This window comes from Lissotriton vulgaris, chromosome 2_2 (assembly GCF_964263255.1).
Source record: "Lissotriton vulgaris chromosome 2_2, aLisVul1.2, whole genome shotgun sequence".
NCBI classification, from domain to species: domain Eukaryota; kingdom Metazoa; phylum Chordata; class Amphibia; order Caudata; family Salamandridae; genus Lissotriton; species Lissotriton vulgaris.
Genome location: NC_141688.1, coordinates 210,005,668 through 210,033,516, shown reverse-complemented (window position 1 = coordinate 210,033,516; position 27,849 = coordinate 210,005,668). Strand labels below are relative to the sequence as shown.

The window sequence follows — 27,849 nt, the reverse complement described above, 5'->3', positions numbered from 1 at the left end:
CAAGCAATGAAGAAGTCGGGAGTAGCCCACAGGAGACGGGTGCAGCACGGAAAGTGCGGCGCGCACCAATGCACTGTCAATGGTGCGTAAAAGTCAGTTAAAGTGAATAAAAAGATACTTCCGCTGAACCTAGGAACACAAAACTTTAGACACAGACCCTAGAGGTGTGTACCAGTGTAAAGACACCGGCGTTGCAAAGTTACCTCACCCACAGGCCGTGGGTGCACAGGGTCGAAGTGGCGTCGGGTTCTGTCACGCAGGTTCTGGGTGCTTGGAGCTGTTGCAGCTGCAGGCGCTGTGAAGCAGAAGTGTCCGGTGCGATCCAAGGGTGGATCGATGTAGAAAAGTACCTGAAAGCAGAGGGGACAGAGTCTGGGTCACTCAGCAGTGACCAGGGTGGAACCAGGACGGAACCAGGCAATGTCGGGCGCAATCAGGCGGTTGTCGATAGGCTTCTCTCCGCTGTCACGTGGGCTCTGGGGCATCTGCGACGTCCAGGAGCAGGTCACGATCTGTCCCACGTAGGCTCTCGCCGTCAGCACCGTCGGCTTGAAGATTGTAGCAAACAGCACTTGGCAAAAGCAATCCACGCGGAACCGGGAGATTGCTTATCACTCGAACCAGGAGGGTCAGAGTGGGTGCTCCTTTTCACAGGAGCTGGTGCAGATCTGGAGCAACCAGAAAAGCAAGTCGGATTTCAAAGTTCGTCGGCACAGGGGCCACAAGCCAGCTGGCAAGTGACCGGGCCAACGCGTCGAGCGCACACAAGCAGAAGGGCCCCACGCAGCACTCAGCGAGTGTGGAGGGGTGAGCTTTGGTGCAAGTGGAGCTCGGGGCTGGGGCTTCTCAAACCCCGGTGTACAGCTTCGAGGGTCACTCGTGGGCCGCACGGTCAGCGTCTCGTGGCCTTTTCAAGATGGCGTGCCCCACGCTTCCGGTCGCCTCCACGGGTCTCAGCTCTGCAGGGACTGTGGATCGGGCAGGTAGAAGGCAGGCAAGCTTGATCTCGTCGATCTCTGTCGCTCGAGTTCCGGCGGGAACTGCAACAAAGCAAGGGTCGAGGGCTGGATGGTGCCTGTTTGCACAGGGTGGTCACTCCTTGACCACAAGGGAGATTCTTCAGTCTTCTCACGTCGTGTAGAAAGTCGAAGGGTCCAGATTTCGTTTCTTATGTTTCTTCAGGATGATCTGAGGTCCGTTGGGACTGCTCCCCCTCTTATTCGAATCTAGGGGGTTGGACATCCTGCTAGGTCCCCTCCTATGGGTGGGACCCAGGAAGGGGGTGGTTACACCCCTCTCCTTTGATCCTGGCCGCGCTGGGACAGGGGCTGGGAGGCCCCAGAACCGGTTTGGCCGGATCCTGCAAGGGGCAGCCTTGTGCTCCCCAGGCAGTGTCTGGTTTCATTGAAACCTCCCTACTCCAATCCACTATCTCCTGTCTGGGGTGGTTTGACACCGCCCTGTGACAGGAAACTCTTTGTCCAGGCCTCCTCTGCCGGGTTTCGGTCAGCAGCAGGAGGTCAGACCCGTGTCTGTGGCAGGGGCATCCATTTTGTGGATCTGAGGCTCATTTTAAATCAACCGCGTTTTAGTAAAGTAACATGTCTTCTCCCTCTAGAAGGGTGGAATGCTACCCCCGTCGCCAGAACTGGCGAGGGGGTAGTATTCCAGTTCGTATGACACCTTACACGACATGTTTTGATAAAGCCAAACCAAAGTTGCTATATAACCGCGAGGATTATAAGGCGCTTAAGAGTATATGGTATGGCGTTATCCCGGATCAGCTTAGGGAGTTGTTCCCGACAGCTGCAGACAGGCTCAGCTCATGCCAGAGCACCATCTCACATAAAACCACGCACTCTGCCTCCAGGATTGATGAGGCCTTCCATAGGAGTGGCTTACAGGCTATATATGTGTCCAGATATAGGTTTAGATATAGGTATACTATATCTAAGCAAGGGGTGATTACACCCACTTGCCCCAGCTGAGTGATCAGCCAGTTGTGTCAATTTAGATAGCCAGCCAGGGGTGGCAAAAGATATGCTGCAGCCCCTGGTAGGCCTTGGATGCACCTATGCCCTGGGCACCTATAGTGCTCTGTACAGGGGCTGATAAGGTGACCCAAGCCAATCTAGTTATGCACCTAGGGTACATGGAATCCATTTTACAGAGAGAGCAGATAGCCTGGGGCCCTGATTAGCAGGGAACCAGGCCAACTAAGTCGAAAACCAGCTAAACACAGGGCAAAAAATCTGGGGTAACCATAGTCAGGTAGCCACCTTCCTACATAACCCCCCCCCAAACGAAAGGAGATAAGGCTATCCTTGGCCAGGTAAGCCTATATTGCCTGAGTGGCCATATAAGGAAGTACCTGCACTAGCATGGGTACCCCCTGTCTCATGGTCCACTAAGCAGTCCCTCACCCTAGGGGTATTAGAGGGTCTCCACCATAGGGAATCACTACCTTGGGTGTGTTTATGCAAAGTTAAAGGCTGGTTTGGATATGGAGTATTGAAGTGAGGCTCCACTATTTTTGGGCTCAACTTCCTCCAATTATCTTCCACCATATGTGCCTTTCTTTCTTCAACTGAGTTGCACTGAGCTCTCAGGGTCAACCTCTGGCTACCTAAAGCTGGAGGCTGGGTCCCTCTGTTTGGCTTGCTGGAGGGACAGTTCAGGTTTGGGCCCTTTGGGTCCCAGGTTTGGCTGTGCCCAACAGAATCCATCTGTGGGAGGTCCCTAACTATTTTTAAGGGGGCTCCCTCAGGAGTTTTTAAAGTTTTCACCTTACTAGGCCTACTAGTTTTGGTGCCCCTAATCTGTTGATGGGGGTGCTTTATTTGACAGGGGGCCCTCTGGGTCTCACTGTCCTTCTTGTCCTCTGCAGCCCTGGGCTGACTAAGGCAAGGTAGAGAGGGGCAGGTTACCTGCTCCAGACTGGATCCCACCTGAGAAGGGTCCACTGCCATCAGAGGCTCTGTCAGGCCAGGCCTAACAACCTCTGGGGCAGTTCCTTCATCAGGGGTAAGATCAGTTCCCTGAGGAGGCTGATCCTGTCCTACTGTCTGGTGAGGGGGAGATTTCTCTTCCTCCTCCATGCTCTCAGTTTGGGTGGAGTGATCCATCATTTCAGGCTTCACAACACACATATCTGTTTGAGTTTGGGCTGTGGCCATCACAGCCCCACCAACCTTTTCAGGAGGAGACTCAGTTTGGGTTTCTACTGTTATCATAACAGCTTTGCTATTCTGGTTTGGAAGAGCTTCTGGTAAAGATGGGGCAGAGAGTTGCTCAGCCCTACCAACCTTTTCAGGAAGGACATCTTGAATTGGGGCTATAGCCAGTACAGCCCCACTAACCTTTCCATTGGAATTTACCATTCTAGAATGGATTTCCTGTTCAACCTCAGCCCAGGCTGAGATTTCCAAATCATTACCCAGTAGACAGTCTACAGGCAAGTTTGGTGACACTGCCACTCTCTTTGGGCCAATGACACCTCCCCAGCTGAGACTTACTACTGCCATGGGATGATTTGTTTGGATACCATCAATGTTTGTTACCTGGTATGTGGCACCTGGTAAAAGTTGCTTAGAGGGGACTATACAGTCAGCCACCATGGTGATGCTAGCCCCTGTGTCTCTAAAAGCTTCAACTTTCAAACCATTGATGATGGGTTCCTGTCTATATTTGCTCAAGGTATTTGGGCAAACAGAGAAGTTGGCAAACCCCATGCCAGTCTCATAGACAAGATCATTTGGGGATGGAGACCTGGATAGGCCAGGGTCCCCTTGGGCTCCAAAAGTAAACCCACCCAGATTCCTGGGTGTGCTCCCACTTCCTGGGGGATTACTGCTGACAGTAACAGGAGGTGTTGGAGCTGGCTTTGGAGGTATGTTTTCTTTATTGCCATTCTTGGGACAACAGCTGTCTGTTTTGTAATGCCCAACCTGTTTACAGGCATGGCAATAAGGCTTTTTCTCTGTTGAAGAAGTGTCTTGGGACCCACCCCCCTTCTTGGAGTTTTGGGGCCCTGGGGAAGTGTTTTCTTTACTTTTATCCCCACCCTTATCTTGAGGCTTGGTAGACTCCTTCTTCTGGTTATTGTCCTGATTCTTAGGCCTAATCCTGGTTCTGACCCATTTATCTGCCCTCTTTCCCAATTCTTGGGGAGAGGTCAAATCTGAGTCCACCAGGTGCTGGTGTAAGAGCTGGTTCTGACAATTACTAAGGATCTGCTCCCTCATAATCAAATTATACAATCCTGTAAAGTCATGTACTTTGCTGCCATTCAGCCAACCCTCCAGAGCCTTAGTTGCACAATCAACAAAATCAGTCCAGTCCTGAGTCTGTGTCTTCTGGGTATCTCTGAACTTTAACCTGTACTGTTCAGTGGTTAAGCCAAACCCATCTATCAGAACACTCTTCAGGACTTTGTAATTGCTGGCATCCTCATGTCTGACAGTGAGGAGCCTATCCCTCCCTTTCTCTGAAAAGGAGTACCATAAGATTGCTGCCCACTGATCCTCAGGGACCTGCTGTACCATGCAGGCCCTCTCAAGAGCAGTCATCCATTTGTGGATATCATCCCCTTCCTTGTAGGGGGGCACAATTTTTGTCAGGTTTCTATTGTCATAGGCCCTGTCTTTTTCTTTAGGAACTTTGCTGCCACCAGTGGCATCTAAGCCACTTATTTTCTGTTCCCTAGCCAAGGTAAGTTTAGCTTGAGCTAAGGTCAGTTTAGCTTGAGCCAGAGCTACCTCCTCCCTCTCTATCTGGAGTTGGACAGCCCTCATCCTGGCCCTATGCTCTTTTCTCTGGGAGGAAGTCATTCCTCTTTGAGATTCTCTTGAGGCACTAGAAAGGTGAGAGTCCCTTGACAGAGATCTCTCCCTTCTATTACCTGGGAGAATTTGGTTATGAGATCTGGAGTGGTGCTGGCCCTCTCCATTCCCATGTAGGTCCAAGTTGGCCTGGTTAAGCCTGGCAACCTGTACCTGGTTTCCCTGCTGATCCTGATCTTCAGGCTCTTCTACATCAGAGCCTTCCTCTTCCTCTTCCTCCTCCTCTTCTTCTGGAAGATTCTCATTCTCAGGGGAGTTTATCCCTTCCTCTGTTTCTAAGGGAGTCTGACTCACCTTGTCTAGGTCATCCTTTTCTAGGAGAGCTATTAGGGAAGGAATGGTAGGGCCTCTGCCCTTTTTTAGCCCCCTGGCTGTGCACAAGGCACTCAGGTCTTTGTGGCTAAGGTTGTCATATCTGGATGTTGTCCCTATAGGATCAACTTCTACAGGAGCAGAGCCTGAGGCTCTACCTGTATCAGACATGACTGCTAGTGAGGTGTAAGTGGTGCACTTACCTACACTAAGTGGTTTCCTACTGTACCTTGCTAGTGAGTTGTAGTCAGGGTGTGCTAATCCCTTTAATCTACAACTACTAAGTTCAGTAGAACTTAATATGCTAAGCTTTTGATTTATATGTACCTAGAGGTACTTGATGTGATCTTTCAATTTGATAAAGATTGCAATGGTAAAACAAACAGCAAGCTCAAATCCGCACCGCTGCACACCAATGTGAGAAGTTGGCCTGATAGGTAGTGTTTCCAATTCTGGAACCACTGGTTATCAGTCCAAACAAACCCCAAAGATGTCAGGTTGTAAGTCAACCTTGTAGACAAGCTATCCTAGTGGTAGCATGGACTAAGCAGCCTTAAAGGCTTAACTTAAGAGGTCGTGTTAAGCGAGCTTGTTTTACCACATACAATCCTGTAATCAAATGAAAGGACACCACACAAGTATATATTATAAAAATATATGTATTTATTTCTAAATTACTCCCCAGTACTCTTTATGAGGAAAGGGGCACAAGCGTTAAATCAAAAGCACTGTTACACATATAAAGTTGCACGTTTATGGATGAGGGCGGGTGGCCACTCAGACCATATATTAAAAAAGTGGTATAAGTAACACTTATCGAACAATGGTTAGGCCTAGGGCCTAGAGATTCGCTGGGAGCAGTCAGGACAAGCAATGAAGAAGTCGGGAGTAGCCCACAGGAGACGGGTGCAGCACGGAAAGTGCGGCGCGCACCAATGCACTGTCAATGGTGCGTAAAAGTCAATTAAAGTGAATAAAAAGATACTTCCGCTGAACCTAGGAACACAAAACTTTAGACACAGACCCTAGAGGTGTGTACCAGTGTAAAGACACCGGCGTTGCAAAGTTACCTCACCCACAGGCCGTGGGTGCACAGGGTCGAAGTGGCGTCGGGTTCTGTCACGCAGGTTCTGGGTGCTTGGAGCTGTTGCAGCTGCAGGCGCTGTGAAGCAGAAGTGTCCGGTGCGATCCAAGGGTGGATCGATGTAGAAAAGTACCTGAAAGCAGAGGGGACAGAGTCTGGGTCACTCAGCAGTGACCAGGGTGGAACCAGGACGGAACCAGGCAATGTCGGGCGCAATCAGGCGGTTGTCGATAGGCTTCTCTCCGCTGTCACGTGGGCTCTGGGGCATCTGCGACGTCCAGGAGCAGGTCACGATCTGTCCCACGTAGGCTCTCGCCGTCAGCACCGTCGGCTTGAAGATTGTAGCAAACAGCACTTGGCAAAAGCAATCCACGCGGAACCGGGAGATTGCTTATCACTCGAACCAGGAGGGTCAGAGTGGGTGCTCCTTTTCACAGGAGCTGGTGCAGATCTGGAGCAACCAGAAAAGCAAGTCGGATTTCAAAGTTCGTCGGCACAGGGGCCACAAGCCAGCTGGCAAGTGACCGGGCCAACGCGTCGAGCGCACACAAGCAGAAGGGCCCCACGCAGCACTCAGCGAGTGTGGAGGGGTGAGCTTTGGTGCAAGTGGAGCTCGGGGCTGGGGCTTCTCAAACCCCGGTGTACAGCTTCGAGGGTCACTCGTGGGCCGCACGGTCAGCGTCTCGTGGCCTTTTCAAGATGGCGTGCCCCACGCTTCCGGTCGCCTCCACGGGTCTCAGCTCTGCAGGGACTGTGGATCGGGCAGGTAGAAGGCAGGCAAGCTTGATCTCGTCGATCTCTGTCGCTCGAGTTCCGGCGGGAACTGCAACAAAGCAAGGGTCGAGGGCTGGATGGTGCCTGTTTGCACAGGGTGGTCACTCCTTGACCACAAGGGAGATTCTTCAGTCTTCTCACGTCGTGTAGAAAGTCGAAGGGTCCAGATTTCGTTTCTTATGTTTCTTCAGGATGATCTGAGGTCCGTTGGGACTGCTCCCCCTCTTATTCGAATCTAGGGGGTTGGACATCCTGCTAGGTCCCCTCCTATGGGTGGGACCCAGGAAGGGGGTGGTTACACCCCTCTCCTTTGATCCTGGCCGCGCTGGGACAGGGGCTGGGAGGCCCCAGAACCGGTTTGGCCGGATCCTGCAAGGGGCAGCCTTGTGCTCCCCAGGCAGTGTCTGGTTTCATTGAAACCTCCCTACTCCAATCCACTATCTCCTGTCTGGGGTGGTTTGACACCGCCCTGTGACAGGAAACTCTTTGTCCAGGCCTCCTCTGCCGGGTTTCGGTCAGCAGCAGGAGGTCAGACCCGTGTCTGTGGCAGGGGCATCCATTTTGTGGATCTGAGGCTCATTTTAAATCAACCGCGTTTTAGTAAAGTAACATGTCTTCTCCCTCTAGAAGGGTGGAATGCTACCCCCGTCGCCAGAACTGGCGAGGGGGTAGTATTCCAGTTCGTATGACACCTTACACGACATGTTTTGATAAAGCCAAACCAAAGTTGCTATATAACCGCGAGGATTATAAGGCGCTTAAGAGTATATGGTATGGCGTTATCCCGGATCAGCTTAGGGAGTTGTTCCCGACAGCTGCAGACAGGCTCAGCTCATGCCAGAGCACCATCTCACATAAAACCACGCACTCTGCCTCCAGGATTGATGAGGCCTTCCATAGGAGTGGCTTACAGGCTATATATGTGTCCAGATATAGGTTTAGATATAGGTATACTATATCTAAGCAAGGGGTGATTACACCCACTTGCCCCAGCTGAGTGATCAGCCAGTTGTGTCAATTTAGATAGCCAGCCAGGGGTGGCAAAAGATATGCTGCAGCCCCTGGTAGGCCTTGGATGCACCTATGCCCTGGGCACCTATAGTGCTCTGTACAGGGGCTGATAAGGTGACCCAAGCCAATCTAGTTATGCACCTAGGGTACATGGAATCCATTTTACAGAGAGAGCAGATAGCCTGGGGCCCTGATTAGCAGGGAACCAGGCCAACTAAGTCGAAAACCAGCTAAACACAGGGCAAAAAATCTGGGGTAACCATAGTCAGGTAGCCACCTTCCTACAATCAGCAAGCCCCTGGGGCTCCAGCGATGGTGGTGTCTGCGTTTTGAGACTCCAGCTGCCAGTGCTGGTCTTATGGCAGGATGATCCGCGGTGAGGGTTCAGCAGGCTCCCGGTGCTCCAGCGATGGTGGTGTCTGCGTTTTCAGACTCCAGCTACCGCTAATCCAGTTAGTGAGCGATCCGGCTTCTTGTGCTGCTTTTTCGGTTTCCGTTCCGTCATGCTGGTGGTCGTGCCGGTGGGTGCTAGCAGGGATAATGCCCGTTGAGGGATCCCAAGCCCCGGGAGCTCTTCACAGGAGCTCCTACCAGGCGGCCATCTACTTCACCACCCTAGTAGCCGCCGTGGCCCGAGTGGAATGGGCCCTCAGCCCAACAGGGGGCTCCTTTCTAGCCAAGGAGTAACAAACCTTGATGCACAACACGACCCACCAAGAGATGGTTCATTTATGCACCGCCCGTCCCTTCTTTGCGCCCACGTATCCAACAAAGAGCTAGTCGTCCACCCAGAACTGGCATGTGCGATCAAGGTAGAAGTAGAGCGCATGTTTTAGGTCCAGATGGTGGCGCCATTCTTCCTCCTTCGAAGGATGCGTAGGCGGAAAGAAGGTGGGCAAGGTGATAGTCTCCCCTATGTGAAAGGCCGTAACCACCTTGGGCAGGAAAGAAGGCAGTTTTTAAAACAACTTTGTCCGGATGGGCAGAAAGGAAAGGAGGTAGAGCTTGGAGCTCACTGGGAGAGGTGATGGCAACCAGGAATGCAGTTTTAAGAGTCAGAAGACAGAGGGCAATTGTGAAGTGGCTCGAAAGGAGCGCACTTCAGATAGGTTAGAACAAAGTTCAAGTCCCACTGAGGCATCACGAAAGGAACAGGAGGGAAAAGGTGCGTGATGCCTTTCAAGAATCAATTTACAATTGGGGACTTGAAAAAAGAAGGCTGATCAGGAAGCCTCAAGAAGGCTGAAATGGCAGAGAGGTAGCCCTTAAGAGTGCCCAGATCAGAGCCCTGCTGGGCAAGAGAAAGGGGGGAGAGGAGAACCTCAGAAAGGGAGGCAGAGAGTGGATCCACAGCCTTTTCTGTGCACCATGACACAAACTTGTTCCACCTGCAGGCGTATACCGATTTTGTGGAGGGACGCCTGGCTGCCAGAATCACATCACAGACTTCAGGAGGCAAGTCAAATGACCTCAACTGCCGCCGCTCAATCTCCACGCATGGAGGTGGAGGCTGGACAAGTTTGTGTGGAGGACGGTCCACTGCTGCTGCGACAGACGGTCCTCCTGAAGAGGCAGACTAATCGGGGGATCGATAGACACGCAGAGTAGCTCGGGATACCAGTATCTTTGTGCCCAGTCCAGAGCCACAAGGATGACTTGGGCCCAGTCGCGCGAATCTTCTTCAGCACCCTGGGCAGTAGTGGTATAGGCAGATAGGTGTACAACAGACCGCAGCTTTACTCGCGACAAAAAGAGTCTCCGAGCGAGTGCCGCCTTGGAAATTCCAACATGCAGAACTGATGACATTGCGCGTTTTCTTCGGTGGCGAATAGATCTAACCAAGGCTCTCTCCACTGCTGAAAGAGGCCTTAAGCCACGTTTGAGTTCAGACGCCATTTGTGATCCATCATGCACCGACAGCTGAGTTTGTCCGCCCTGGCGTTCAGGGAACCTGCCAGGTGTTGAACCACTAGGGCAACGTCCTGGTGTTCCAGTAATTGCCAAAGGCGCAGAGCCTCCTGACAAAGGGTCCACGACCCCAACCGCCCTGCTTGTTGCAGTACCACATGACGGTGGTGTTGTCCGTGAACACCTGCACTACACTTCCACGGACAGAGGGAAGGAATTCCTTCAGTGCAAGCCGGATCGCCCGCAGCTCCAAAAGGTTGATGTGGAGCCGGGACTCCGTCAGAGACAAGAGGCCTCTGATCTCCCTCTCTCCCATGTGCCCCCCCATCCCTGGATGGAAGCATCCGTCACTCCTAAGTGCTCCGGTTGGGGTAGGAAGAAAGATCTGCCGTTGATCCAATCGCGGTTCGTGAGCCACCACTGCAACTGTTTTGCAGTGCCCGCCGAGTTCCGTACGTGGTCGGACAGGTTGCCCTGATGCTGTGCCCACTGAAACTTCAGGTCCCACTGCAGAGCCCGCATCCGCCACCGGGCGTGATGCACCAGTAGGATGCTGGAGGCCATCAGCCCCAGGAGTCGCAGCGTCAACCTGACCGAGACTCAGGATAAAGGCTGAAAGACCGGAATCAGAGCCTGAATATCCCGAACCCGCTGTTAGGGGGGGATAAACCCGAAACTGCGCTGAGTCCAGAACCGCTATGATGAAAAGGAGCTTCTGAAAGGGGTACAAGTGTGACTTCGGCACGTTGATGGAGAACCCCAGCGAGTGCAGGAGGTCGGCCATAGTCTGGAAGTGGGCGACGACTGTCAGGGGCGAGCCCGCCTTCAACAACCAATCGTCGAGATAGGGGAAGACAAACCCCTAATCTGCGCAGATAGCTGCGACCACCGCCATCACTTTCGTGAACACCAGTGGGGCGCTGGTAAGGCCGAAGGGGAGCACGGTGAACTGAAAGTGCGTGTGGCCTACCGTGAGGTAACGCCGCAGGTAACGACGGCAGGACGGAGATATGGAAATACGCGTCCTGCAAGTCAAATGCCACCATCCAGTCTTCTGGGCCCAGGGCAGCTCGCACCTGACCCAAAGTCAGCATCTTGAACTTCTCCTTCCGGAGAAAGCCGTTGATGCTCCGTAGGTCCGAGATAGGGCGTAGGCCTCCTTTGCTCTTCTTGGGTACCAGAAAGTAGTGGGAATAGCAACCACGTCCTACTTCTGGCTCGGGAACGCGCTCGACGGCCCCCTTGGCCAAGAGGGCTGTAACTTCCTCCTGCAGAAGTTGCAAGTGATCTTCCGACATGCGGTGGTACTGCGGTGACATGGCTGTAGGAGTACCCCAATAAACCAAGGGGGCCCCTGAGTACTGATGAGGGAGTAGACGCAGGGAAACAGGCAAATAATGAACAAGCAAATGTCTCCACCCGACTGAATCAAAAGGGTGCTAGTGAAGTCACCAATAGAATAGTTTTCCCTCCTTTAGTAAAAACAGTCCATAAAGAAAAAACAAAGTTTAAGTAGAGTGAATCAAATAAATAAGTTCTTTAATAAATTTTCATATGTACAATATAGTTAGCACCAGTAAAAAATGAAAGCATGAATGATACATTCCCCACAACATTCGTGAATCCAAACACTCAAACATAAGTGCATCAATAGGGCAAGGCGGTGAACCACAAAAATTCATATATAGCTATGATGATATCCTCATTAGATTGAAAAATAACTGGTTTTCAAAGAAGTATAATTAATTACAGTGAATAAAGAAATATCCCAAATGGACATTCAAAATTAAAAAAAAGAATCAAAACATCAATATATATAGAGGACAACTGGATAATTAGAAATGGAAATAAGTAGTGGGTGCCGCCAAGTTCTCTTTAGTAGTAAGCAGCCGACGTACGTTTCGGTGATAGACCTATTACGGGTCTCACCTTCCTCAGGGCTTAGATCTTCATAAGGACAACAAGGTGGGGAAGATCTGGTGGTGCTACAAAATGAGACAATGGAAGCTTCCCTGTATCGGGCCAGGCAATATCTGAATAGGGAGTAATGAGGAAAGAACCCAATCAAGGGCAGGGCCAGAAAAGATATTGCTCTCGGGGACACTAAGGAGGCCGGGAGCAGTTGAGGGTCCCGAGGGGGTTCCCAGGTACCGGGCAAGGCGGGAAGATAAAAAAATGGCAGGGGCCCAGACTCGGAAGGGTCTCAAATGTCCGGCCGAGATTAAAGGAGTCGAAAACGGCTGGGTCACTGAAAACGGTGAAGGTTCAACCAACGGGCAGGGTATCAGGACCATCGGGAGAGTATCTCAGGATAGAATCGAACGAGGTCCTTCAAAGGTGCGAGCTAGTCAGGTACAATATCGATGCAAGCGAGGATGACTACAGCAGATGGACGGACGTGATGACCCTGGCTGGAGGAGTCGCCTCGAAGAGGAGGGAGTAGCCCCTTTGGACGATTTGCAGCACCCACCTGTCCGACGTGATGGAGCGTCAGTTGAGGAGGAGATTGCGTACCCTGCCCTCCACTGGCGTCGAATGGGCCTGAAAACTCTGACTAGGATGATTTGGAGGCAGATGCTACAGGGGTGGGCGTGGACTGGCCTTGCTGTTGTCCCCCGGCACCGCAACAGCAGTTACCACGTCCACGACCGTGTTGAGGTTGGTTCTGCGGCCTGTGGCTAGCTGGACGTGAGGGGGCGCCCCTTCCTTGGCCACGAAAGGCGGAAGTTTGCTGGCATTGGCAGAGGCTCAAGGGCTTGGCCGTAGCCCTGGAGTCCTTGAAACGCTCCAGCGCACTGTCCGCCTTGTCGCTAAAGAAGTGACGGCCATCAAAGGGCATGTCCATAAGGGAGGCTTGGACATCCCCCGAAAAATTGGCGGACCTCAGCCAGGCGTGGCGGCGAACCGCCACCGTCATTGCAATCGCCCTGCCTAGCGAGTCCGTGGTATCCAGTCCACACCGAATGGAATAGCCTGCTGCATCCCGTCCCTCTGCTAGGGCTTGGGTAAGCTTTGCCTGAACCTCCGCCGGACACTGCCGCAGCACTTCCGCAACCGTACCCCACAGAGAGTGGGAGTAACGGCCCAAAAGGAAGGCGGTGTTGACAGACCGCAATCCCAAACTCAGTGAGGAGAACAGTTTCTTCCCGAACTGATCGTACCTTTTGAATTCCCGATCCGGAGGGGCGTTCGGGAATGCGGTTTGGGAGGTTGAGGCCTGGATCACCAGGCTCTCAGGGGTGGGGTGAACGGAGAGGAAACTGGGGTCGCCCGGAGCAAGGCGTTGGAGTCTGGCCACGTTTCGATCTATAGGGAGGCCTGTAGAGGGCTTGGACCAGGTGCCCAACAGAACGTCAGTGAGGGCTTCGTTGAACGGCAGGAGAGGCTCCGAGGACCTTCCTGAGGTTTGAGCACCTCAGTGAGGAGGTTAGTCTTCACGGCCGTGACTGGGAGCTCAAGAGCAGATCCAGTCGATGGCTGTTCCCTGTATGCCTATGTAGTGGAGTCTGGTGGTGAGGGTGTGGTGGGAGATGGTGTCGAACACTGTAGAGAAGTCTAGTAGGTTCAGGGCCACCGTGTGTCCTAGGTCGAGGAGGGGGCGGATTTCATCTGTGGTGGCGAGTAGAGCGATCTCGATGCTGTGGTCGCTGTGGAAGCCGCATTGGGAGGGGTCGATTATGGAAGTCCCTGATCTCTTAATGGAGCAGGATGGTTTTTTGATCTTCTAATGTAAGCTTATTAGGCTGCTAGCTTCCTCTATATTCAGAAACAAAGCTGCCTAATATGCCACAGGTGATGGAATGTTGTTTTAAGAAGAGGTTTATTTTTTCATATTTTGATAAATATATTTATTTAAAAACGTAAAATGTTGAAAGGTTTCATTGATTAGGCTAAGAGGGTGGTCCACTGCATTTGGTCATGCTTGACTCTTGATCTTGTCATTTATTAATTTATTACAAAATGTTTTAGGGGTCTTCATGCACAGTAGCGAAGTATCCCAACGCTTATGACCATCAATGTAATCATCTATTGCAAAACTCAAGAAGAAAGAGCTATTCATTATGAAAAACTGTAGCACTGCGGGATATTCTCTGGCCACACTACTCCTAAGTTAAAGAGGGGCTCTGAGAAATGCATTAAACATTACACATTTTTGCAGGGTCTAACAATTATTGGAATCTTGTAAAGATTAATCAATGTGCGGATTTAGTCCCTATGTGGCATCACTCAAAAAACATTCACAGCTAAGGGAAGATTTCCTAAGAGGCTTGCATATGCAAATGTAACATTTGCAGAGAGAAACAAACTTGATCCTTGGGCTACATCAACTTCCTCAGTTATTAGCGGAGCCTAAATAATAACACAATGGTTCTTCAACATCGGGATATTGCAGATAGAAAAGTAAGCAAAGGAGGACTGGTAGAAAATACCAAAGTCATCAAAGGATGCTTTTGGACCTAAAGATACATACAGCGTGCAACTCCCCATGAATGCACTCTTAATTGTTTAATAAACAAAACTAATGCTAATAGACTATCAAGGTTTATGGTGTTTTAATCACAATTATAATAGCAAAATGTGTGTTGAGACATCACTACACCCAGAGCAGTGTCATATCTGTTATGATTATAGATCTACTGCAGTAGGTATTAGTCAGCTGAAAGTGCTGGTACAGCTTTGGTTGATTGCTCGAATACATAACCCTTCCATTACATGCACAAAGGCTCTGACATGGGGCATGGCTGAGCACGCAATGGCGACACACATGCGGGGGTAGAGCTCCGTGGGAAGCTCCCCTACCACAAGCCAATTATCCATCAAATTTGCCCGATTTGGCCTGAAACTAACGACGGGTGAAACCGAAGTATCCTGGGACCGGCTGGCGGAGGTTGAGGCGGATCGCACATACCGGGCGGCCCCATCTGGGGAGAACAGCAGGACATCCAGCCTGCGCACTTCCGGCCAGACCCACCTTCTACCCGAGGTCGGGGCTGTGCCTGGATCCTTGGGCCCTGCCGCGGCGGGCTGCGGCAAAAACCATTGGCACTCACAGCTCTTGTCGACGCTCAAACACCTGCTGTGCCCGCAGCGAAGCGAACACTGTACCCTCGCCTACAGCTGGGTCGCGGAGCGGCCCGCCAGAAATGCCGAGGGAGACGACATCGGGACTACGCTGGAGCTGATTTTCCCCCCTCTCTGACTGCCGGGTGAGCACACTTGCGACCGGAGCTTCCTTGCTACAAGTCCTTCCCTGCTGTTGTCGCCGAAAACTGCCTGCGCCCATTAGAGAGGGAGCCTGGGGGCGTTTTATCCCTTACTTGGACCGGCTGCTTGCTGTGGACTGCCCCGGTGGCGGCACTTCCCGCCGGCGCCAATCGTCATCTGAGGCCGGGGACGCGCCTGGCCCGCCGGGCCCCCCGGGCAGTGGACCTCCGTGGGAGGCTATTGGACTGCTGACACTGAGGACAGCGCGTGGTGGGCTATATGTCGGGACTGGCCCAATTACTGGCTGCTGCAAGCAGGGGTTGAGGAACGGAGCCTAATTCGAGCCAGGGATGCGGACGACGGAGAGCCGGTGATGGAGGCATAGGGACTCGTCCAACCTTGCTCTAATCCTGATCCTTGCCCCTATCTGGCACGGACCTGTATACGGGGCGCACTATCACGCGCTGTCCAATTTGGCTTTTCAGTGACCACTGGAGACTTGCCCCAACCGCGAAGGGCGGACGTGCCCTCTGTGCCACTTCTGCCACTGACTGGTACCATTGCTGCCTTTGGGAGGCCTGGTGGTGTCATGGACCTCCTGGGGATGCTGGCGGCAGCGCCCTCGCTTAGGTGCCCCTCTCTGGCCCACAAACACGGGACCCTCTGGGGGTGATTGGGGCGGCCGGACCCTTGTTGCTCACTCTTGGCGGATGCAGAGGCAGCCGGACTTGGACGCAGACCTCAGTTAGAGTGCTACTGGGCCTCCATGGAACTATTACTTGGCGCTGCTACTGATTACTCTGAGTGGTAGCGGGACTAGCCCAGGCAGATCCGCAAGATCTTAAAACGCAGGTACCTCAGTGCGGAGGATTCTGTCGTCTCCTCGAGAGAATCCGTATCTACGCGACGGCGCGGGTGAGTGACGAATGGCAACCACCACTTGTTTCGATATACCTGCTGCCGGAACTAGTTTGGTGCACGCCCCCGAGTGTACTTGGAGGTAAAGGCCGCAGCCTTCGGGCTACACCCCCGAGTCAGATCACTGTAGTAGCCGCCCACTTGCTGATTGAAGATGCTGTGAACCGCCGATTGCGCCTGGGGAACACAAGCCCTGCTCTGCCCTGGTGCCCCACTGAGCCGAGACTAGTCTTCCTGTGGAGACGTCTACTGGGTGTCCTGAGAGGGAGGACGTCCTGCTTTCCTCCACAGTTGCGCTGTAGAGACCTGGTTCAGGATTATTCCTGGCTAGTGTTCTTGAGGGATTCTTCAGAAGGAGCTCTGAGTGGAAAGGCCCTCCCTGAGACCTTGGGGACACTTTCGGGCCAGGCCGGCACTACATCTGCGCCTTGCTGCTCTGGGGGACCTAAGACGAGGGCTGGTACAGGCGGTGCAGGCAGTGAAAAGGTGAAGGTAAGGATTGCGAAAGCGGCCGACGCGGACCAGACAGCATTTAAACTGGACGCGATGCTTGCGGCAATGGAGCGCCTGGAAAAATCGATACAGTCGACCCCCACTTCCCTGGAGACAAAAATCGACATGGTCGTCATAGATCTCACGCATCTCCGCATTGATCATAAAAAATTGTCGGAACGCACAGCCACATTGGAAACCACCATGGCGGATGTCACGCCCAAAATAGCGCAGACGGACAGACACGTCCAAGATCTCCTAAATAGGGTGGACTTCATCCGCTTTGTAGGTCTGCCGGAATGCTGGGAGGGGAGAGAACCGGCGGAACACATGGAGAAATGGAGAAATGGCAATTGGATCTCCTGCCGTACCCTCTCTCAACATTTTGTGGTGGAACGAGCCCACCGCGTACCGACACGTCCACCTCCTGCAGGCTCCAACCCATGGCCCATGCTCATCCGAGTCCTGAACTACCGTGACCGCGATGTATCCTACGAGAGGCAAGGAAAATGCCAGACATCAGGGTTGAGAACACTAAAGTTATGTTATTCCCCGACTATACTGTTAAAGTTCAGCGCCACTCTTTCCTAGCAGTGTGGTGGCTCAGAACAGGACTCACTTCTTCGACACTCCAGAGGTGGTGGAGGCCTGGCTGGATTCGGGCGTTGACACAGAGCCCGGTGGGGCGTGCTCGACATAGAGACATGGCCGTGGGGCCCGAAGGTGCCGCCAGCGGAAACCCTCACCGACAAACTTGGCACGAGTGGGCACAGAGGTGGCCTCCACACCCGAACTCCTACTCAGTGGGCAACAGGAGGCTCTACGGAAGGTGGCGGAAATTAGCGGGTTGCCGGGAGTAGATCTTGACCTAGAGGTCAGCCCCCGTGTCAACACGAGCGATTATGAGCACATCTATGGCATACCCGACTCACAAATATCAGAGGAAATACTACGGGATGTGACTCCGCAAACTGCTGAAATTATCTTGTGATTTGTGACCCGGACCACCCGCCTCTTCTTGTTTGCCACTGGGACCTCTGACAGTCTTCTGAAACCGGTTCCATGGAGCCATCACTGCAGCGCCGGCGGAGAGGCCGCTTTCACGCTGCGCTATTTGGTTGTGGATTGCGTGCGACTGCGTTGCCGGGCCTTACTGGCCCAGAGGCGGACCGAACGTTTGCACTGCCCGTGAGTCATGAGCTGCTATTGTAGGGGTGGTCGGACCCCTTGAGGTGAGTGATATACCGGGGTACAACCCGGGACACTATTGAGTGACTGTACTCTGGACCCAGGGGAACTGGCGCCCCGCTCACCAGGTCTTGTTGCAGGAACTGGGCCGAAAGACAGTGCTTGCCTGTGGGGGGATGCTCCCTCACCTGGCTGCGCAATGCTACTGTAAATATCAGAGCCAAGCGCTCAACTAACCCCCCCTTGAACTCAAGGATTTAGCAGCTCAATAGAGCATTTGGACGACAACATGTTCTGCTGTTGACCTTTTGGCATTGTGATATTGTTTCCCATGTTTATAGGGTTATTTGATTGCCCCTGTTCCCCCTCCTGTCCTCATTCAGAAGCAAGGGTATGTGCGAGGGTATATAGCTGAGGTAATTATGATCTGGTTCGGATGTATTGTTGTGCTGGTGGATGGTGGCGAGGGGTGGAGGGGTGACGTGACAGAATGGATGAGTGATGACCACGGTTAAATTTTGCACCTGGAACGTGCGCTGAATGCACACACCTTCGCGCCGTTACAAGATTTACTCATACCTCAAGCGACATCATGTACACGTAGCGTTACTGCAGGAGACCCATCTGACTGGCCCGGAGGCTCTTACACTACACCGTAGATGGAGGGGGCAGCTGTACGCCACTGGGTTTTTGGCATTCGCCCGAGGTGCGCAAATTTGAATACGCCCTGGTGTTCCTTTTGCACTCACTCACAGTAGGGTAGACACGGAGGGTAGATATGTCGCACTTCACAGTCGATGAGACGGGCAACCGATTGTAATGGCTTCCATTTATGCACCAAACACTGAACAGAGCCACTTTTTTACACAGTTATCGACAATGCTGGCGCCATGGCATCTCCCTATTACTTGGGGGTGACTACAACTGCGCCCTCGATGTCGCCCTGGACCGCTCATTCCCTCCCTCGACTAATGCACCGGTATGGGTCGCGGCGAAAGCAACTGCGGACTGGGCGATGCAATGGGATTTGCAGGACGCCTGGCGCGCCCGCAACTCCCATGAGCGAGTGTACTCGTACTATTCGGGAGCTCACGACCTACATGTTAGGTTAGACAGATACATGATGACCAGTGACCTACTCCCCCATGTCGCCGACGCCGGTTACCTGGGCCGCACTCACTCTGATCACAACCCCCACGTACTGGACTTCTCCTGGGAACGTCCCCGCCCACCGGTGCCCACCTGGAGGCTCCAGCCGGACGTCCTCTTATATGCTACATATAGGGAGGCACTCTCGGTCCGCCTGTTGCAATACTTTGATGAAAACAACGACAGTTTGAGTGGGACGCATTCAAAGTCGTTACGAGGGGCCACTGCCTGGGCATGCAGGCGGGGATGCGGATACAGATTGAAGGGGAACTGGCACGGGTCAAGACTGACTTACTGACAGGAGAACAAGTAGCGGCAGAAGGAGATGATGGGGCTCTGGTGGCCACCCGGGTGCGACATACACACTTGTTAGATAGGCTGAAAAACCTAAACTTTGCCGTGCATTCGGCACGCACACATCACCTTGGGGATAAGCCCGGCAAACTGCTGTCATGGCTGATCAGACGAGAAGATCGCACTGCGCCAGTGACATCTATCCGTGATAGCCACGACACAGTGGTAGTTACACAAAAGGACTTCCACGGGCCTTCACGACACATTATGAGAGCCTTTACCGCTCTAGTCTGCGGACCTCCACAGCGGATATCTCCACATATTTATCAACATTACCCCTCCCAGAGGTTACTAACCCGCAGCGCGAGGAACTGGGTGCGCCCCTTCTGCCAGAGGAGCTCCGGACCGTCATATTCTCGCTTAACAATGGCAAATCCCCAGGACCCCATGGGCTTCCTGCAGAATATTACAAGGCCTACTCAGTCCTCCTAATTCCCGAACTCCTACGCATGTTTAGGGCGGCTATCGTGGATTCAGCTCTTCCCCCCTACATTAAACGAGGCAAACTTAATATCTCTCCTGAAACCGGGTAAGGACGTACTTAACATGGGCTCGTACAGGCCGCTGGCCCTCCTTAACACAGATTACAAAATCCTAGCATCCGCATTGGCCCAGCGTCTTGCGCCCCTGGTGCCTGCGTTGGTGCACACTGACCAGAACGGCTTTGTCACGTTCCGCAGCACTTCCTACAACATTAGGCGCCTCTTCTGCGTTCAGAGTTTAGCCACCCCCCCCACCCTCCGATGGCCCCATTCAGGATGCCGGATACTCGATCTTGAGAAGGCGTTCGATTCCGTAGAATGGCCCTATCTGATGCTAGTACTGGAGAAATTAGACTTGGGCGACACCTTCCTCCAGATGGTGGGACTCCTCTATCGAGAGCAAGTTGTACGTGTTCGCACAGGCAGGCTCTTCTCAGATCCAATAAAAGTGCGCAGGGGCACCAGACAGGGGTGCCCCCTTTCTCACCTAATCTTCGCCCTAATGATGGAACCCTTGGCGGCACACCTCCGCGCCTCCGGCGAGGACTGGGACATTCCCCTAGCCGACGGGGTCCACGCGGTGTCACTTTACGCGGATGATCTCCTCCTCTATATCAGAGACCTGAACCGCTTCCCGCAGGTGATTGCTGACATACTCCGCGCCTTCAGGGAGGTGTCGGGACTCAAAGTCAACTGGGCGAAATCAGGTGTCTATTCTTTTGATACAGATACGCCGGAAAGCGATATTATGGTATTGGGTGAACGACTCACTTGGCACTGAACCACTTTCCGTTATTTAGGTATATATACTTACGGGAGCCCCACTGGTTTGCTTGAAGGCAACCTACTTAGAGCAATCTCGTCCATCAGGGCTCAGGTTGCCTTCTGGAACTCTCTCCCGCTCAATGTCCCAAGCCGAATAACGCTGGTGAAAATGGTTGTCTTGCCCAAATTGCTTTATTTTTATGCTAACCTGCCAGTCTATGTACCGATCCGGATATTCAGAGAGCTGGAAACCCTAAGGAGATGATTGATATAGGGTGCTGGGCGGCCCAGGGTAGCGCTGAGGACGCTTTATGCCTCGGCAGAAAACGGAGGACTTGCTGTCCCCAACCAGGAACTCTACTATATCGCGGCGCAACTGCAGTCGGTAGCTTATTGGCTGAGTGGGAAGAATCTGGGCGACACCGCCACAGACGTCACCATTCTGACGATAGCACAAATCCATGCACTGTTTCATCCGCTGGCCAGGACTCGCTGCCCCAAACAACTACACCTCGCGGTGTCACGAAAATGCTACGTGAGGAGCCTGAAGCTTACGAGTTCCATCACACAGTATGCACCGAACCTACCGTTACTGGGGACCCCCTGGGAAGGTGGCACACTCACGGAAACGGTATTGTACGGCTGGACGCAGGCCGATCTGGAGAGCTTGGGAGACCTATTTGCAGAGGGCGCCTTGTTGCCGTTTGAGACCCTAACTGCAAGTGCGGGACTACCCGCCGGCCAATTCCTAACGCACGCAAAAATCATCCATCTATTTGCACAGGCCTGGGGGGCTTTAGCGGAAGAACCACTGTTAGAAATGGGATCCCTGGCTGGCCAGGGCTTGCCCCAAAGTCAGTCAGAGACCACCACTCCCAAGTCAGGGCAAGGGAGTTACACGCCAAGATAACCCCTGCTCACCCTCTAGGTAACGTGGCGCGAGCAGCAAGGCTAAACTTGGAGGCGATATGAGTTAAGTATTTGCGCACGCACCCCAGCAACAACACCCAAGGCCCACCACAAAGGAAACTCCACACAAGGTTATATATAAAAATAGCCTTTGTATTACACCAAAACACATTAGATAAAACACACACTTCACAATGTGCCAGGGGCACGGGCAGAATTTACAGGGGATATTTACAAGACAGGGCCACCTGGACCACTGTCAGGAATCAGCACTTTTAGAAGTAACACTTTTAGAAATAGCGCTTTAGAATGTAAAATCACTGTAGCACATAATATAAAAATAGAGCACACAACCAGTAATCACTGGTAACCAGGACCTCACTAGCACCACCTGTACTAGGGAGAAAACAACCACCTAAGAATTACAATACCTGTGGGGGTGTAAGAACATAACACATGATGCACTGCATAACATTCATTCAGAGGTGTAAGGAGGGAAAACACATGATGCATCAACAGTACATTCAGAGGTGCATAACAATAACAATTGCGCCAAACTCACAAGTCACCACCTGTGACTGTCCCTGTGTCCCAATGTCAGGGCCTAAACGTGGCAGTTGCCCACAAAGTGCTGGGCAACTGGTGCAATTGATGGGGCCAACGTGGGAGCCTCTCTAGGCTCTGCCCAACTGACTGTCTCCTGAACCTCTCTGGGCTCGTGAAACAAATGGCCCCTGAGCCTCTCAGGGCTCATAACCAAGAAATGTCCCAGCCTCTCTGGGCTCTTAAAACGACTGTGGGGGCAAGAGCCTCTCTGGGCTCGAAGAACAGGGGTGCCCCTGAGCCTCTCGGGGCTCGTCACGTACGTGGGCAGGGGGGGGCCCTCTCGGGGGACCCCAGAACAACTGGAGAGCCACTCTGGGCTCGAAGAACAATGAGGCCGGGTCGGAGCCTCTCAGGGCTCTGTAAGAAAATGCAGCGCCTTTCTATGGGAGTCCCCTCTCTGGGGACTCAGAGATAATGCCTGCCAAGAGCCTTGCTGGGCTCTAAATCAACTGATACCCCCGGGGCACCTCGTGGCTCAAAGGAAATGCTCCCACTCGTTGGAGCCTCTCTTAGGCTGCAAGTGCGGGACTACCCGCCGGCCAATTCCTAACGCACGCAAAAATCATCCATCTATTTGCACAGGCCTGGGGGGCTTTAGCGGAAGAACCACCAACACACCTGATGATACAATACCTCCATGTGATGGGGAACGGCTCCCATATAATACACTGGCTAGCGCAAGCTCTACACATGCATACACAATTTTCCTCCCAGCGCTTGCGAGAAAAATGGGCCGGCGACAGGGGACGTGACTGGACCGATTAGGAATTGGCAATGGTACTGGCTGGCACACTAAATGTCCCACGTAACTCCCGCTTCAAAGTAATTCAATATTACCTTGTACACTGTGCGTATTTATCCCCTGAGAAAATAAACTGCTACTTTGACCTCACCACGACAGCATGCCCCAGGTGCAAACTGATGGATGCGGACTTTCTGCACATGCTATGGTCGTCCCCTCTCCACGGCTATTGGCGGATTGTCTCAGTCACATTGGCGGCGGGTACGGGAAGCGGACTGCCGCACACGTGGGAGGTTTGGTTGCTGGGCCTCTACAAGCGCACAAAGCAAACGAAAGTCCCGGCTAGGTTTTGGGACCTAGGTCTTATAACGGCAAAAAGGCTCATTACCAGGCGCTGGAAAAACAGTGAACCCCCCCAGGCCACGTACTGGCGCACTTCTTTTGATAACTGGGCGCGGGCGGAAAGTGTGGCTCTACACAGGGAGGAAACAGCGGGGCTCCGCACGTATCCCATTGCCCAAGCATGGGACGACACCCTGACTACTTTTCACATGGCGTGCCTGCGGGAGGGCATTGGCTAGGCACCTCCCCAGGTGTGCGGCGCCTCGACTCCCATTCCCCCCCCCTCCGTAAACGACCTTCCCCGCCATGCCTCTTCCGGACAAGAATCACGGCTGTGCTACCACCCCCTCCCCCTCCCTACGACACCACATGCCACATCAGCTGCCTTTTGGCACTGGCGTCACGCCACACATACCCACCCCTTTTTACCTGTGCTCCTTCCTTCCTGTTTTGATATCGGATGTTTTATTTTGATTACTGGGTTATTAAGTTTATAGTTTCTTCATTTTTATTGTTGTGCGCACATGATATTGAAGAATGAATGATCCGCAGACCATCCCGAATTCTTATTTCCTGCCTGCGAGAGAACCCCGAGCACGCAGCTGGGATTCACCTTGGAGATAGGTGGGAACACACTGAGAGACGTGCCCTAGAACTCAAGATCACTGTTGACTAGCAACTCTGATGTTACTAGTGGACACACTTGGATGAGACACATATTTACTGTAATATAGATGTGTTATTGTGTCTATCTTATACTGTTATAATGAAGATGCAGTACTAGACATTCTACCACATGACCCCCCCCCCCCCCCCGGGGTTGTAGGCATTCAGCCGTGTTTTTGTGAGAATGTACAATAAAGGTTTTTTAGAAAAAAAAAAACAAAGGCTCCGACACGAATTCTCTGCATAATCGTAATGCTGTTTTGATAAACCTTTCACAAACAGCAAAATCATCTTACCTTCAAATGCTGATCCTTCACATCCAATTCCTTTTGTAACACATCTATAACTTGGTTTTTCCCTAACAGCACCTCTTCTTTTTCATGTAGTTTCTGCTTCAAGGCTTTTAGTAGCTGTTCGAGAAAAGAAGTATGACAATAGCAGTGTTAAAAATGTTGGTACTATACAACTCTGTAAAATAAATAAGAAAAGAGGCTTAAACCATCTAACTGCTTGTGTGCAAAAACATACAGTTGTGAAACTGTTAAGGAAAAGAGACTACAGATGGCTTAGGAGTACGTTATGAGCTCCTTTCTATACTGTACTTCTGTACAACATTCAATGCCAAAGAAGCAATTCAGAGCATTAGAATGAATACAACTGAGTCTGCAGCGCCAAGCAGGAGTGCTAGTGTGAGCGCACAGCAAAACAAAGCAGCATGGCTTACTCTTCTTTTATGTGGGACATTGTATGACTGGACAGTCATGAATGAAATGGCTCTTCCATCTAATGCAGCTGTATAACAAAGGCTAAAAAGATTGTCTGCCCTAAATTTCACCTCCTTTGACTCAGGTAGTCAAAATGGGACCATCAGTGGATTTACTATTTTAACAGAAAATAACTGGTGTGATGTAATGTAATGCTATCTATATGTACCATCTTTTATGGTTTTAACCAAAGAAAGACAGAGGGATCAGTATTAAGGAAATATGTCCTCTTTTTGCCCATATAAAATATATCTGCAGTAAATCCGATTGATAACAAATAGATGAAATATTTTTAAAAACTGTTACTGGTATAAAGAGAAGAAGAATAGATTGAGATACTAGTGGAAGCCAGGCTGACTGACAAATGGCGAACCAGAAGTGCCAGAAAACCAAGTTTCAATCTATCACCTTCTTCACCCAGATGCCTGTATTATTCTTAGTAGCCGAGCCAAAGGTCTTCCCTCTAGCAAGAAAGATCCCTGACAAAAAAAAGTACATCAGTCATGAAAGCAGAAGGTTCGGATTTCAGCATACAAAAAATAATGGAACCCAAAAGACAGGATAGTATTCACTAGTAGTATGTGGTACCAATTTACTACCACTGTTTATAATGCTAAGCCCTGAGTGATCTAACTGAAGCGCCAGTGTGAAAAACAACCAGGTAATTCCCTGCTGATAAGTTGCAAGTCCAGAATTCTATGCAAAAGGATCGTATAGTGAAGGTGTACAATACCACTGATAAAATAAAAAGAATCATGCATTTAAACATTCAATATATGAAAAGTAATTTCAATGCACTTTGTACAACAAGCATACATATTCACTGAACAGTATGACAACTGAAGCTAAATATTGAAGAGGTGAAAATGAAAAGAAGGTTAGTATACTTCTTGTTTCTAGACTCCTGAATTTGAGGTTTCTTATGCATGCTTTATGGACTAATGTTAGATATTCTATTTGTGGTTATCAAACAGAACTTCTTTCTGGACTACTCCCTACCCAATACACATTTTCCGACTGTTCTCTGTGGAGTCTGGAAGCCAGTCATTCCTAAAGCTGCAATGGGAGCCTATTAACAATATCTAGCACGTGAAATGTATTGATCACTGCCTTGTTACTGGCAGTCACTGCTTGCCTTAAAAGGGTAATTCCGTTTTGAGAAGTGAACAGTGTACAGTTGCTAAATTTAATATTGAGTTTATGTATTTGTTCCTTTACAACAGGTTAACGCTAGCTCTGTGTACACAATACCAAATGAATAAAACAGACCTGTTCAAGATCAGCACTGGCATCTGATTTTGCTGCCAGTCTGAAGAGTTCCTGCTCATGATTTTGGGCTTGTCCTAGCAGATCCTTCTCTTTTTCCTGGATGATATTTTGAAACACGCGGATCTGAAAACAACCAGGTGAGTAATTTATGAGTAATTTATGTGCTAAGCCATAAACAAACAGTTTGCACACAGCATTTAGTCACTCTTTTAAACCAGCAAATAAGAATTATGCCCGAACAAGTCAAGATGCTCTAACTTTCTCACGTGGAAAGAACAATCTAAGCAGATTGAACATATGTTGATGTTTTCCATACATTGAAGAGATCTAAGTGATATGGGTGTAGCACACCTACCCCATCCCAAATTTCCTGTGTGGTAGTTACAGAGAAATAATGGTCAGAGTTTTACATGAGGGACTATATCCTTATTAAGGTTCTCTGGCATTTGGCAGTGACGCGCCTTCATGTGACCCATAAAGTCCTCATGAAAAAGAAATGACTGGCTATTTTATGACATATAATAAATACATCTCCAATTTGCAGGGTAGGGGTGGAACCAACAGATGTTAACCAGCAGAACGCAGCTGTCTAGAAGGAACATTCCTGTGAAAGGGATGCTTAACTTTCTCAGGGCCTTGATTGTAATGTGCATAATGAACAATGCATAAGGCCTTGAAGGCAATTTGTTTAGGTAGTCAAATTCGGACCATCAGTGGATTTGTTATTTTAACACAAACTAACTGGTGTGATGTAATGTAATGCTATTTATATGTGGTCTCAATTCATCTTTCTATATTCGGTTAAAACCATAAAAGATGTTATATGTAACATCTTTTATGGTTTTAAACTAATACAGAAAGATGGATTGAGACCATCAGTGCTAAAGAGTTATGTCATCTTTTTGCCAATACAAATCATATCTACAGCAATTCAGATTTTTAATACATGGATGAAGCATTTTGGAAAACTGTTACTGGTATAGAGGAGAACAATGCACTGAGATACTAGTGGAAACCAGGCTGACTAACAAATGGCTAACAGAGGGGCCAGAAAACAAAGTTTCAATCTATCACCCTCTGCAACCAGATGTATGTATTATTCTTAATAGTAGAGCCAAAGATCTTCCCTCTAGCAAGAAAGATCCTTGACAAAAGAAAGTACATCACAAGCAGAAGGTTTGGATTTCAGCATACAAAAGATAATGGAACCCAATAGACTGGATAGTATTCACTAGTAGTATGAGATAGCAATAAACTAACACAGTTTATAATGCTAAGCCGTGTCTGACCTCACTGTAGCACCAGTTTTGAAAAACAACCAGGTGACTCCGTGCTGATCAGTTGCAAGTCCAGAATTCTATGCAAAAGGATCTCATAGTGAAGGTGTCCAAGCACAGGGAGCCATTGCAGTTTACGAATAGTAGCAGAGACTGCTATTTAGGAAGATCCAAAGAGTCTTGCTGCAGCATTCTGGACAAGCTACAACTTGTCAATGGCTATCTTATTAATGTCCAGGTAGAGCGCATTGCAATGATCCGTCCTGGGTATAATCAGTGCAACAGCCGCTTGTTTACGCGCTGGAAGAGAAAGAAACGGAAACACCTTCCTAAGGTCCTTAATCACCCAAAAACATGATGATACTGTTGTACTGACCTGAAGATTAAAGGACCGATTGTTGTCAACCAAGACACCAGGATTCTTTGCGGAGTCAGCAGGGCTGGGACAGCCTTTCTGGCCACCAAGAATGGGTTCAAATAAATTGTTGGCTACCAAAGATCAAAACCTCGGTTTTGTCCCCATTCAGTCAGAGGTAATTTGTTACCATCCAGGTGGCCACAGCATGAATGCAGTTGTTAAAATTGTTGGTGGAGGCCTCTATGTCCTTTGTGATGGAATTATTTGTGTGTCGTCAGCATAGGATAACACCTGAAGCCCAAGGATCTAATCAGTTTGGCCAGCGGGGGGACATATATCAAACAAAGTTGGGCTCAGGGATGAACCCTGCTGACACCCACAGAAAGTGGCTACTAGGTCAGAAAGGATGACAGGCAAAGTCTGTGACCCCAAT

The 27,849-nt window shown here is 50.8% G+C and overlaps 1 protein-coding gene across 4 annotated transcripts in view; it reads right to left on the bottom strand.

The window, feature by feature from the left end:
* LOC147729254 (uncharacterized) overlaps positions 1 to 27,849 on the bottom strand; it is a 690,765-nt gene that overhangs the window by 545,840 nt on the left and 117,076 nt on the right. For all 4 annotated transcript variants that reach the window (XM_086959552.1, XM_086959555.1, XM_086959553.1 and 1 more), the window contains exons 8-9: positions 25,782 to 25,904; positions 24,045 to 24,158 (exon numbers count right to left, since the gene is read on the bottom strand). In XM_086959552.1, the coding sequence (XP_086815678.1) occupies positions 24,045 to 24,158; positions 25,782 to 25,904 (237 nt within the window). The remainder of the gene's footprint in view (positions 1 to 24,044; positions 24,159 to 25,781; positions 25,905 to 27,849) is intronic.